The 13225-nt window shown below is 42.0% G+C and overlaps 1 protein-coding gene across 2 annotated transcripts in view; it reads left to right on the forward strand.

Annotated features, from left to right (window-relative positions):
* cdh23 (cadherin-related 23) overlaps nucleotides 1–13225 on the forward strand; it is a gene marked incomplete at both ends in the record, with an annotated part of 156132 nt that overhangs the window by 84548 nt on the left and 58359 nt on the right. For both annotated transcript variants that reach the window (XM_080036207.1, XM_080036208.1), the window contains 3 exons: nucleotides 200–358; nucleotides 10578–10642; nucleotides 11770–12007. In XM_080036207.1, the coding sequence (XP_079892333.1) occupies nucleotides 200–358; nucleotides 10578–10642; nucleotides 11770–12007 (462 nt within the window). The remainder of the gene's footprint in view (nucleotides 1–199; nucleotides 359–10577; nucleotides 10643–11769; nucleotides 12008–13225) is intronic.

Consider the following 13225-nt stretch of genomic DNA (forward strand, 5'->3'; position numbering starts at 1 on the left):
ACTCAAACTCTAATGCTCTTCAAATCTTTAAAAGAGTCAGTTCTTTATGACAGTTACTTTTTGACACAATACCAAAGCAAATAATTATAATTTTCAAAAATTGCATAAACCAATGTTAATACTACAGTTTGATTTGTAATATCAAAGCATTACATTGAAATATTTTAGTGCAAAAATCATCCTTGCTGTCTCTCCTCAGCTTTATGCCAACGAGTCCATGTCCGACCATGTGGGTTTTGCTCGTATCTTTATTGAGATCATCAATGAGAACGACAACCGGCCCATCTTCAGCAAAGCGCTGTACAACATCAGCATTCCTGAAAACACAGACACTGGAACATCACTGCTACGTATCCTGGTGAGTATCGGAGGAAACCACTGTTAGACTGTGCTGAGATACGATAATATGATACATTACTCACAAGGTGGACTGTTGATGTGATTTATCTATGAACAGAAATGTAAGTGGAATCCAAATAGAATACAATAAAACCTAGACATCTACTAGTAACCTTTATGGGGCTTGTTTTATTAGGATTGGAATGTTGGATGGTTTGTGTATCCCATGTGACCCAGCACTCTCTTGAGTCTACACCATGTGAGTTATTAATGGTGACTCAATGTAGGTTGCCTTTAATAATAGTGAAAAATGAACACAAATGACACACTTGCTCAGCTGTATTGGGTCACTGTTAACTGAGGCTGATATCCTGTGAATGTCTAGTACTGTGGCATCTTTAAGATGTGACAGATGATCATTCATTATTTACGGGCCACACAATAGTGAATTCTACTTAGGTAATAAAGGTTAAATTTACTGCAACATCATCCAAAAGCCCTCAATGCAAGCCAGATTAATTATAAAGTCATTTTAGGGGTGTCCCGTACTACGATTGCTTGCTGTGTTCGTAAGTGTAGACAATAATTTTGCTATATGCAGAAATAGAAACACTTTATAGCATTACAGAATTATCCGTTGAAACTGAATTACTATTATCGGATCTTAAAATACCTTAAGTTTTGATTTTAGAGTATGAAAATGTCAGGACGACGTTCAGTAAAACGTATCCAATTAGAACAGGGCTTAAGAAACCATGTTGCATTATTCAACCTGCCCAGGTCTGTTGGCCTTTGCTTAGTTTCTCTGCTGAAGTGTCCTTGAGGCCTCGCCACCTCATCTTCCCAGAGTGCCTTGCAGCAGAACTGTCTGTCTCTGACCTGACCAGCAACCACCTCTTAAATCAGAGAAAAAAAAATCTGTGACCATCTCCCCCCGAATCTCTGCATTATTATTCATTACCAGTCATTTTTGTGATAAAACACCCACAATCCACAATCCACTAGATACACGTGCAAAAAAAGCACAGTGTGAAAATCAATAGTGTTTATAGACTGGGTGCTCATGAAATGGAGATTGCAGGGCACTCTAATAACCGATAAGTCTGGCTGATGTTGGCCTCATGCTGGAGCATGCGGCCCACCGTGGAATCTTGATTGCTGGCTGGAGAGAGAGTGAACAGGCTGTACATAGAATAGAATGGGACTGCTCTCTGTGAAGACTGCACTGGCACGGATGGCAGCACTCGTGTGTGTGTATATACACTGTTAGATGAGGTTTTTGATATTGTGACCCGCTCTCACACACACACACAGACATACAAATACACACAGAAACAACAATGGAATTCAAGCCCTGTGAGATGCTTCTGGAGACAAAAGACACAGTGATATAAAAAAAAACACTCAGAGAGCTATGCTCCGAGGCTGAGAAATGGAAATAGATGCACACACATCCCTATGCTCAAATATGTTGGTGTGTGTGTGTGTGTGTGTTTGTACAGACGTGTTTACCTTTGTTCTGTCATAATTTAGTTAATTAGTAAGTTAGTCAGTATGTTCTGATCAAACAAGCCACAGTCGCTTCCCTTGTGTTTGTGTGAACACTGAGGCATTGTTTCAGCAATGGACATTGCACCCATTCACTGCATTGTATAAAGTTAAGCACAAAAACAATTGAAGTCCGTCAAACTTTTGGTTATCAACCTTGTATTGTTCAGGCAAAAGTGGGAGTGAAAGTTGAGAAATAAAACACCGTGAATGTAATGGTTCAGTTTTTTAAATAAATCACCTGTTCTGTCTATACATTTTAAATTAGAGGGTAGAGCAAAATGAAACTAGCCTTGATTACATTCAGGCTTGCGTTGATATTTTTCAGCCCACACACCTGTGAGTGGGCACCAGTAAAAAAAAATAATAAAAAAACCTGGCCATCACTCCACTGTTAAGAACAAATTATGTCACCCGCTAACTGCAGAAAGGCATGCTGAGTTTAAGTGTTAATTGTGACAAAATGAATGCCTGAGGCCCTTTACACCTGGTTCACTAATTACAGAGCTTGTATAACATTTGTGCTCAATTCATTTCTTCTATACTTTATGCTAGGATGTTTCTCTGCATGTGCTTTGAAGTGTCTTTTGACTTTCTCAAATGACAGGCGCCTTTTCATTTTCCTAATTGCCTGTGTACCTGTCTCACTCCATCTCTTTTAGCAGTTCAAACTTTCTGCTTGTCTAAGTGCGGGGAACAACTCAAGGCATTACAATGTTACCAGATTGTTCGTCTGAGTCTAGCCTCTTGTTGCTCTCTGTCAGATGGCTGTGAGGTGCAGCAGATGGTGGCCAAATGATGTGTTATTACCAAAAGGGAGGACAACTATTTCATTCTTTATCTGTCAAGGGGGCCTGGCCAGCCTTCCTCCCATACAATAACACACACAAATGGATAAATTGAATGAATAGTAAGAGATATTTGGGAAACATGCTTACTTGCTTTATTGCCGAGAGTAGATGATTGATATGTCAATAGTGTCTACGCATCAACAATGGATCCGTTTAGCTTAACTTTAGCGTGAAGACAGAAAGCAGCTAGCCTTGCTCACAGCCTTGCTTTAAAGGAATACTTCACCCATACGGAACCAGCGTTATATCATTATAGAATAAATATTATAATATAATGAATGAGGTTTTTCTTCCCTCAGTCTTCCCTTAGTCTTCCCTTGGCCCAGCTGTCCTGTTAATCCTAACCCTTACTGTGATGTCACAAGAAGGAAACTGTAGGGTTAGACAGTGAGACCATAAAACACTCTTTCTGCCTTTTCTCAGGCTAAGATGATCCGATTTAATTTTTTTTTGCACATTTATACTAAATAGGATCTCCGAGTTCAATACACCTTCATATTCCAACCGGTGAAGTAGGCCTTTAAGTCTTAATTCTATGCTAAGCTAAGCTAATCACGTGTCTGTTCTAGTTACTTTTTACTTAGTTAATGTTATATATATCTACATTCCGCGGCAAGTATTTTAGCTTTTATTAGTTGAATCTTGGTTGGATGTTGTTTGTGGATGTCTGTATTTTTATGCACTTTAAGATAAAACTTGTTTAAATCTTGTTGTACATTGAATAATGACAATAAAGGTTTCTATTCTAGTTCTATTCTATTCCAGTTGTTATAAAAAGACAAGACAAACTGCAGAGAGGAACATGTTTGCAGTGTGGGAGTTTCAGGTGAACTCATGGAAGTCATTGATGTAGGTGTGTGTGTGTGTGTGTGTGTGTGTGTGTGTGTGTGTGTGTGTGTGTGTGTGTGTGTGTGTGTGTGTGTGTGTGTGTGTGTGTGTGTGTGTGTGTGTGTGTGTGTGTGTGTGTGTGTGTGTGTGTGTGTGTGTGTGTGTGTGGAGGGTAGGGACCTGGATGATGTTTACATAACACTTTATTCCTATGCTAATGCTAATTGGAATTATGCATGTTGGTTCCCAGTTGTTTTTAAAAAAAAGTGCCAAACAAGCAATCTGATAATGTAATTGAAATGCTTTGTTTGGGTTAATATGCATAGCTCATCTGATCATAGCTTATGTACAATGTTAGCCAATGCATTACTCACTGCCCGCTCCTGCATCCCTGTGGACACTTGTGCTTAACATAGGACCACTCACACATACACGCACACAGGCAGTGGCTGTTAAATATTTACGGTCTGCAGCATTACTTATCATTATAAATATTTATTGTGATTTACTCTTTTGTCTGGGTCCTTTTCTGCCTCCCTCTCTCTTTCTGTCTCTGCCTTACCCTGGAGACTTTAGACACTGCAACAGCTGCTTCTATCTCTGGAATCACTCTGATTTTTTCTCCTTTGGTTTCAGAGAATTTGCCTTCATTTCATTTCTTATTTATACTATGCCCTCAGTTGGTGTTGTTTTTTTCTTTCCTCTGTTTTAACCATTAGATTGCTAATAGCATCCAGGTGTGCATTGCATTGATTCCACTCTGTTGTTCCCTGTCTGTTTATGCTTGGATAAGACTCTGTCTAGCCTTTTTCTACCCATAGGCTTTACCTTAGTGGTTATGAATAATTCCAATGAGGATATATGCAGGTCTGATGTGCATAGAGGAGTATAGAGTTAACTTGCACCTTCCCTTCCTTTTCAAAGTTGATCTCCCTTCTATAAAACCTTGTGTTGCATCTGTTACATTATCAGATGCAACACAAGGTTTGTCTCCAATGCCACGCTGTGTGCAGATGCTGTATGTGTGAGGGCTAAGGCACAATGATAAATGCCTCTATAGCAGAAGGTTATAAATTACGGATTGCAGGATGTTCCACCGCTGCTATTTAGACAGGCCCTTTTAACTGGATAATAGTCACAACAGTAATTGTAATTCATTAGTGTAATAAAAGGGGTGATGCTCGGCTCTTTCCTGCATGTGGTAGTGCACGTAGTGTCACTGTTAATAATGCGGCGCTTATCATGGGTGTCCTGACATTGTGAGACAGGGTGTGAATGGGTATGCAGGGCAGAGGACGAACAAGCGGGAGCGGGAAGTAGAAGGGAAAAAATTTACTTTCCCTGAGTTAGCTCACTATCAGTTCCCCTAGGGAGCTGCCAAAGCCAAATGAGATGAAAACAGAGTTGGGAGCTGTGTAGTGGAGCTAAAGGATTGCTTTCTGTTGGTTTATTTATTTATTCATTTGTTAATCCATTCATCCATTACATTCAGGCAATCCTGATAAAAAATATACTTCACAAGTTTTGCAACACAAGCTACACAAGAAATTTTTCCTAGTGTCCAAAGACTAGGATTGGGACATTTCTTGACTTCAGCACCACCCATAATCTTAAATTCTATGTACATTCACACCTGCCTTGTCTTCTCCCCTTGCAATTCATTGTCTCTGATCTTCCCCTACATCCTCTCTTTGCTTGTGCTAATCTCATTCCTTCATCTTTGAGGACAGGGACAAGGGGAGAGAGAGAGAGAAAGAGAGGGGGAGGACCGAGGCCTGTCGGCAAAGTGAAGCTGCCAGCCACAGAGAGGCATCTGCATTAAGCCTTTTCACTGGCAGCTCAAACTGTCTCCGGCTTAAGTCCACAATACAGTCCTCTCTCTTCCTCTTTTTCTCTCCATCTCCCCCTCTTTCCTGCTTATTGCAAAGGTAACAGCTGCTTTTTTTATTTCCCCCATTGGTCCACATGTGGTCGGAATCATGATAAAGTGGCTGTGTATGCATGGATACAGTCAAATTTATCTTGCAATCTGTCACAGTACGACAAGTCCACTTTATCAGACTCTTCTGTTGCAATAGTATCCACTTTTTTAAAAAAAATTATAGTGATTTTTGTGTGTGTGCGTGTGCGCGCGCTTGTGTTGGCTGTTATCTGGGTGGTCAGGAGATAATAGAAACAGACTGTTCAATCCTTGTCGGCAGGCAGCCGCCGCTGTGAGCTCCCCCACCTGCTCGTTAATGTTTTAGAGAAATAAAGCGGTCATAAACACACACTCGCCATCGCCATTACACTAAAGTGTCCGCAGTAAAAAAACACACACAGCTCCCATCAACACCCGCAGGTGCACTGGGTCACAGCTGTGGGACCAGCGAGAGATTTTTGCAACTTGTCTCTCCTGAAGAGGTTTCGAGATTTTCATCATTTCACACAGTTCCCACAAATAAAAATTAGGGAGAATGCATGAATAAATTCTTAAGTTGTACAAGTGTTTGTGCATATCTCTGAGTAGCCCCATCGTGCGGCCAGATGTGCTGTGCTTTTTCCAGGCTTGTTCTCTGCTCTGAATCGTCCACTGTAGTATTTATCAGAAGTAGAAACAGGCTCACATGGTAGTTTCTATCAATAAAAACAAAGAGTGAGAAGGTTACTAAGGAAAGAGGCAAGGCCAATACCCAACAAAAAGAAAAGTTAAAATCATGCTTTTGTTTATACCTTCCTTTCAGCCATAAGTTTTTTTTTATTGCACCCAAATATATCATCTGACCTCTATCAGTCTGTCCTCTATGTAAAATACAAGGTTATTAGAAGTTAGACTTCTAAGAGTATTTCTTATCATTGCATAGTTTTTCGGATGATGGCATGATTTGAAGAAAGTGATTTACACATCCGTCTCACCCCGCAGTAGATTCCCATGGTACCTTTGAGTGCAGTGGGAGCCACAAACCCCTCCACACTGCTGATCCACAGGCACTTAATATTGCTCATTTGAAAAAACAACTGTTCCCTTTATCCCACTTGTATAGCATCTGTACAGATTGATCTGTGAGCCTGTCACAGATACAGAAAAAGTGAGAGTGAGACAGACTTTAAAGGAGCATACATGAGTCTAACTAACAACAGCTGAGAAGTATAACCTGACAACAGTGTCTTCATCATTGTCCGTCAGACAATGATGACTGTGTGTGTGTGTGTGTGTGTGTGTGTGTGTGTGTGTGTGTGTGTGTGTGTGTGTGTGTGTGTGTGTGTGTGTGTGTGTGTGTGTGTGTGTGTGTGTGTGTGTGTGTGTGTGTGCGTGCGTGCGTGCGTGCGTGCGTGCGTGCGTGCGTGCGTGCGTGCGTGCGTGCGTGTGTGTGTGTGTGTGTGTGTGCGTGCGTGCGTGCATTAGGATGGATGCATGTTTGCTATCTATTCTCTTGCGATTGTGTTTATGTGTGCAACGCTGAGACAGAAGAGGTTGTCTGTGTTAGGACTGAGGGTCATCTCTATTTTGACAGTGGGCTTTGACAGCCAGTAATTGGTTTCCTTTTCCATGCGTCTCAAAGCTCCTGCAGAAAAAGCAATTTTAGGAGCCAATCAATTCAAATTCCAGCTCACTCAAGATAGAAAAGCCCGTGCAGCTTTAACCTATCTCGCTGTCCGGGAGATAGCTGCGCTGATAATCTGCTCCTGTAGCCCCACTCCAGCCGTAAACCCAGTTTACACACATACACAATCACTACCACTGTCAACTACTGTAAGAGGGAAAGCTCTAATTTCTGAAAAAAATCTAGTTAGATGATAGTAAGTGGTTTGGTGCATACAGTATTTACCCCGAGACTGAATGAAACTGGAAACAGTGTGCAGCTATGTCCAGGTGTATCCTTTTTCACATGCGCACAAACCTATTCGCCTTCACACACAATACTTTGTATCCAGAAACACTCAGCACACATATCTACCCTGCGTTCCAAATCGCATACTCTTTCTTTTTACTATAACTACATACTACAGATGACCATAAAAAGAGCACACCGGTCGGTACACGGGTCCAGACACAAACATACCGACAAACATGCACGCACACACACACACACACACACACACACACACACACACACACACACAAAGTTGTGTTTGCCTGCTGGCTTTCGCCTCTGTGAAAAGAAAGCAACACATCATTTAACCAAACTGGTCAACTGAGAACTAATTTCTCTTTTGTAGTTACTGCCTGAGGACCCAAGGGTTTGCAGAGTTTATATTGGCAATCAGCAGCACACCGACTCTTTGGGCAGAAAACTCCTTAACAACTTAGTTTGGATTTTGATCAGAACGCTGACTCTCTCTGATACCTCAGTGCCCAGCTCTTTAGTAGAGTTTATTTTTTTTATCAGTTTTTTATCACTGCAGTCTGGGCCCAGCATTATTCTACGACAAACTCTGCTATCGTATTATCTCTGGTCATCTTGACGGTGAGAGAGCAGGTAATCAACCAACAGGGTTTTGTTCCAGTGAATGGCACAGTCTGTCCTTAGGGTCCCTAAAAAGAGATGTTTTATGAATCCATCATCATTACTTGCGTGACATATAAACAGTTTATCCCTTATGAATTGCAGTGCTTTAAATGCTTGTTGTAATTGTCAGTGAGGTTATTAGGCACATTAGTTCGGCGCATTGCCCAGCTTATTTCCATGTCATTTCTTTCCTCATTAAATCTCGCACACGCTCCCTCCCTACGCACCCCACCTCGCCAAACGTCTCCGTCCCCTCATATTCCCAGACCGCAAAAGAAAAATTAAGCTACCATGGCTGATGAGGGGCGAATGCGTAATACCCTGGAGTTACGGATTTGGGCCCATGGTGTAAAAAAAGTTATAGCAAAAAATCCCTTGCTCTAACCCAATCTCTACAGTCCATCTGCTGCGGGTCCTTCTGCGCTTGAGTTGAAAGTTTAAAAAAGTCTTTGGCAAGTAGTTGGCAAAGTGACTAGGCCTTTACTGTCATGGTGATTGTTTGTTGGGAGAAAGGAAGCGGGTTGGTGAATGAATTGTGGGTGGGGGGGAGGGGGTTGGGTGATGGCTATCGTCTCTCTCTCTCTCTCTCTCTCTCTCTCTCTCTCTCTCTCTCTCTGTCTTTCGTCATGGCGAGAGTGGGTCTAGGCCGCAGAGGCAGTATTAGCTCCCGGGCTCCTGTCACTGCCTCGATAGCTGTCACGCTAACACCCCCACCGCTATCATTGGAGCACTTATGGGCCTGTCACTCACCTGGGAAGAGAGGGAGCAAAAAAGGAGGGAGGGAGTCATGGAGGGTGAAGAGAGTGTGCTCAGGGAGATATGTAGAGGAGAAAGAGAGAGACAGTGGAGATGGAGGCGGAGCTAGGGATGGAGGGATGAGAGAGAAAGAAAGACAGAGAAAGAAAAAGAGGAAGATAAAGGAGGAGGAAGAGAGAGGGATGGGAGGGAGGGAAAATGGAAAGAGAGAGAGAGGGATGTAGAGGCAGTTGAGTGGCAGTAAATGATGAGGTCATTGAGACACGACAAATGAAAACTCAAAGGTTAATATAAGAACCTGACTGGAGTCCCAAACACCTCCTCGTGTATTTAGTGCTTCCCCACTCTCCACTCGTTCAGCAGGATGCGCCTGGCTGCACTTGACAGCAAAGCTAGAGGAACGTTCAGACATTAAAAGAAACATCGATTCGCCATCCAGGACAATGTGGTGGTGGAAGATCTCTGTAAAATTACGAGGCTCGAGCTAAACAGCATGGTGTAATTTATTTTTTTGAGTGGGAAAATGCACATTGATGGCTGCAGCCGTTGTCCCATCTGTGAGAGGCATCGTAGATGAGCACTCATATACACACACACACACACACACACACACACACACACACACACACGCACACAGAGTGACACAGACACAGATGAACACACACAAAACCATAAAGGCATTCAGTTTAATAGGCACAGATTCTTCCTAACACATTAAAATGTGTACACACACACATCCACGTTCACAGCCAAGAAATGTAGTTTCAGCATTGACACACACATGTTGGCCCTTTTGCTTATGTATATAGACCCTCCTATCAGACTCATATCATTCAACACATGTGAACACACACACTCTCTCATAAATGTTTGAGTGTATATAACACAGACATATGCAAAAAAAAGGCATGCACTGACACAAAGTCCTTCATAATAGGGTTGGTAAGAGGGCATCACTGAATCACAGTGACCAGCATCGTGGTTGACGGAGCAGGCTGCAGACACGTTTGAGCTTGGCCCTTTAAACTGAGTGCAGAGCCACTGAAGTGAAACTCTATTACAACAGCTTCTCCAGCCACGATCCATCTGTGCCATCACAACACCCTGTGTGTGTGTACGCGTCAGTGCTTATGTGCACATACAAACTGCGTGTGCTTCCAAAGACAGATTGCGTTAATGTGGCGTTTCATAACGTACAAGATTCCTGAAAGTGATGCTCTTTATGTTGCACTTCCTTGACACCCCAACAGTATGACAGTAAGTTGTTGCCGCTTCAAAAGGCAGTGTCGGGGCACATGGATGTATCAGTTCTACCATCAGATTTATTCTAATCAACACCTCGGCTTAAAGTGTGGTTAGCATGTTTTAACCTAAAGTCAACAGTCATAGACAGCTGTTTGAGTAAGAACATTCTGCATCATACCATTAAAAACACTGTAACCACACACAACCCTCACTGATTGCGAACCTCTTCACAGCACTTTGTACCCGTGGTGACTATGAACTTCACATAGTGGACATAAGATTGTTTGGGACAATAGCTTTCTGAAAAGGCGGCCACGCCTAATCAGACATTAACATTATATTTCAAGAGTTTTGCATTTTTCTCATGAAAATACATTTGCATATTAATCCTGAAACAGCATGACAAATTTAACATGTGCATGAGGAGAAAAGACTGATGGAGAACAGAAGCTGAATCTATTATAAAGCACACAAACATGATTTTAAAAGTAACTCTTTTGTTTCCTGTTTTTCTGTCCAGGCTACAGACGGAGATGCAGGCACATTTGGGATCGTGCGTTACTTCTTCAGTGACGAGCCAGACCAGTAAGAAACAGCTACACACGCTCACAAACACACACACAATGAAACTTTCCACACAGACACACAATCACATAAACTTTTCAGTGATTTGGCCACTTGTGGACTGTACTATACTGTCTTGTATGTTTCTTGGAGAGGTGTGTACTGAAAAGGCAAATTTCATTGTGCTGTAACGGTGCATATGACAATAAAGCTATCTATCTATCTATCTATCTATCTACACGGCACTGTGTAATAGTCCTGCCACACAGCCTCGCCAGAGACAGCTGTGCAGCAATGATACCTGATGCTTTTCTTTACATCTGCTCATTTAATGCTACACATGTACCAGAATCACACACACACACACACACACACACACACACACACACACACACACACACACACACACACACACACACACACCAACAACACGCATTCAAATAATCCAGTCATAATCAGTCATTCATTATCTTCAGTTTCAAAAATACATAATTATTTTCTATTTCTGCTATTTTTGTTCCCTCTTATCCTTACGGAGCATAAATATTGTAATTTTTTTATGTCATTTTGTCATCTTGTTGCCTGTGTTTAGAGAAAAGATTTCGTATAGCTGTAAATATGGAAAGTCATTGCCTTGTTGTAACATGTATCATGCTACATATGTATTGCCATTACAACATACAATATATCTTATTTAAACATGGAGGTTTTGTCAGATAAAATCAACAACTGTCTGCAACTGTTTTTATCTTCAGTTAACCAGAATGAGACACTTGTGAACAGCCATTGTGTGATGCATTTTAATGTGACTAAGGCTCTGCAAAACCATTAACTATTCAGTACATCTCATTAACAGATTTAAAAAAAAGAACAACCTCAACAGTAGAAAAATTGCAGATTAGTGAGCACACACACGCACACTTTTTATCTAGTGTCTGTACAATGGCTACAATGGCCTTGATTTGAACATGAAACTTGTATGTGTTGGTACAATGTACAAACGTATCAACTTCTGTTCTTGAGCATGGGAAATAACATAATATAACATTAACGTAACTTGTTATAATGAATAGAAAGATTTTGTTCATAGTGACTCTCTTCAAACCTTGGCGTAGAAAGCTGCCTCTTCATTAACGTGTTTGTATCAGGTTTTCAGTGAACAAGGTGACCGGCTGGGTGACTCTGCGTGCGCGGCTGGACTATGAGTTGATGCGTCGCTTCACTCTGACGGTGCTGGCCAGGGACGGCGGCGGGGAGGAGACCACAGGACGGATCAGGGTCAATGTGGTGGACGTCAACGACAACGCGCCGCTCTTCCAGAAGGAGGCGTACGTGGGCTCACTGAGAGAGAACGAACAGGCCGTACAGAGGGTGGCTAGAATCAGGGTGAGTGTAGGCCACTAAGAAAAAAATACACGTAAGAGTTGTAATACAGACGTATGAGGCTAATTAGTACACTCTTATTTCAAGACAGTAAAACTCTCTTTATAGCTGCTGTAAAAATACACCATAAACAATACACCTGTGACCATCACTGATTTTAAATATTAATACGCTAAACTAAAAAATCACCCTCATCATGGTACTGTAGTGTCGCTTAGCAACAGTTGTCTGCGATAAATGAAATGCATTGCAAGAACAAAATAATGATATAGGCCTACTGTATTTTCAATTGTAAAATGAAACCCATGCACATGTAAAGTAGGCCTATAATGTAAGGAAAATCACACAGGCAAAAGAGGATCTCATCTCACCAATAGCAAAGTCTCCCGACTCTCAAACTTTTGGGTTTTGCTGCCATTCTCCTCTTTCTTCCTTGTTTCCTCTGTTTTACTATAATCTAGCATTTATGTGTTTGTGTGCACTGTATCCAAGACGAACGGGTCAGCCTGGTGTGTTGGCAATCTGTCACTGCCACACAAAAGGCCCAGGTACACGGGCACAATGGTAACTAATGGCTCAGCGTTTCCTTTGATTGCGCCCCGGAGAGGCAGACTATTAGGGAACCTTGTGGCAGTGGATACAGCAGAGGCTTATACCCTGCTGCCACTGTGCACTGTGGCTTGTCGCTGTTACATTGTAAGGATGTTGAGCTGATGACTGGGCTCAACGCTTGGCTCGCTGTGTTTGATTAGTCTGGGCTAACCTTAAACGCTGCTGATATTAATACGCTGCCCCGGAGGAACAGGGAAGCCGGTCGCGCAATTCTGTGTGTCAGCGATTTTGCCCTGGAACCTACTATACACACACACACACACACACACACACACACATAAACACATGCACTAGTCCGGAAAACAGGGAGAGAAGGAGGAAAAGACTGAAATAGATAGGAGAGGATGTGGTGGGAGACAAAGCAAAGAGAGGCTTTTGTGCGGTTTGCTGTTTTCTTTTTCCACCAAAAAAAAAAACCCTGGGAGGTTTTTGCCTCCCACTACACTGTTTATGTTTTTCTTACAGCCAAACCTTTTCTCTCTTTTTTCCAATTTCTCTCCCCACTTTGTTATCCCTTTACCTAATTCGACACACAGATTTGCTGCCCCCAAACTCCTCTTACCTTTTCAGTGACAAAACAATCTCATATGAAACTATTTGTTGTAGTCT

This window comes from Ammodytes marinus (assembly GCF_949987685.1).
Source record: "Ammodytes marinus genome assembly, chromosome: 11".
Classification (NCBI taxonomy): Eukaryota; Metazoa; Chordata; class Actinopteri; order Uranoscopiformes; family Ammodytidae; genus Ammodytes; species Ammodytes marinus.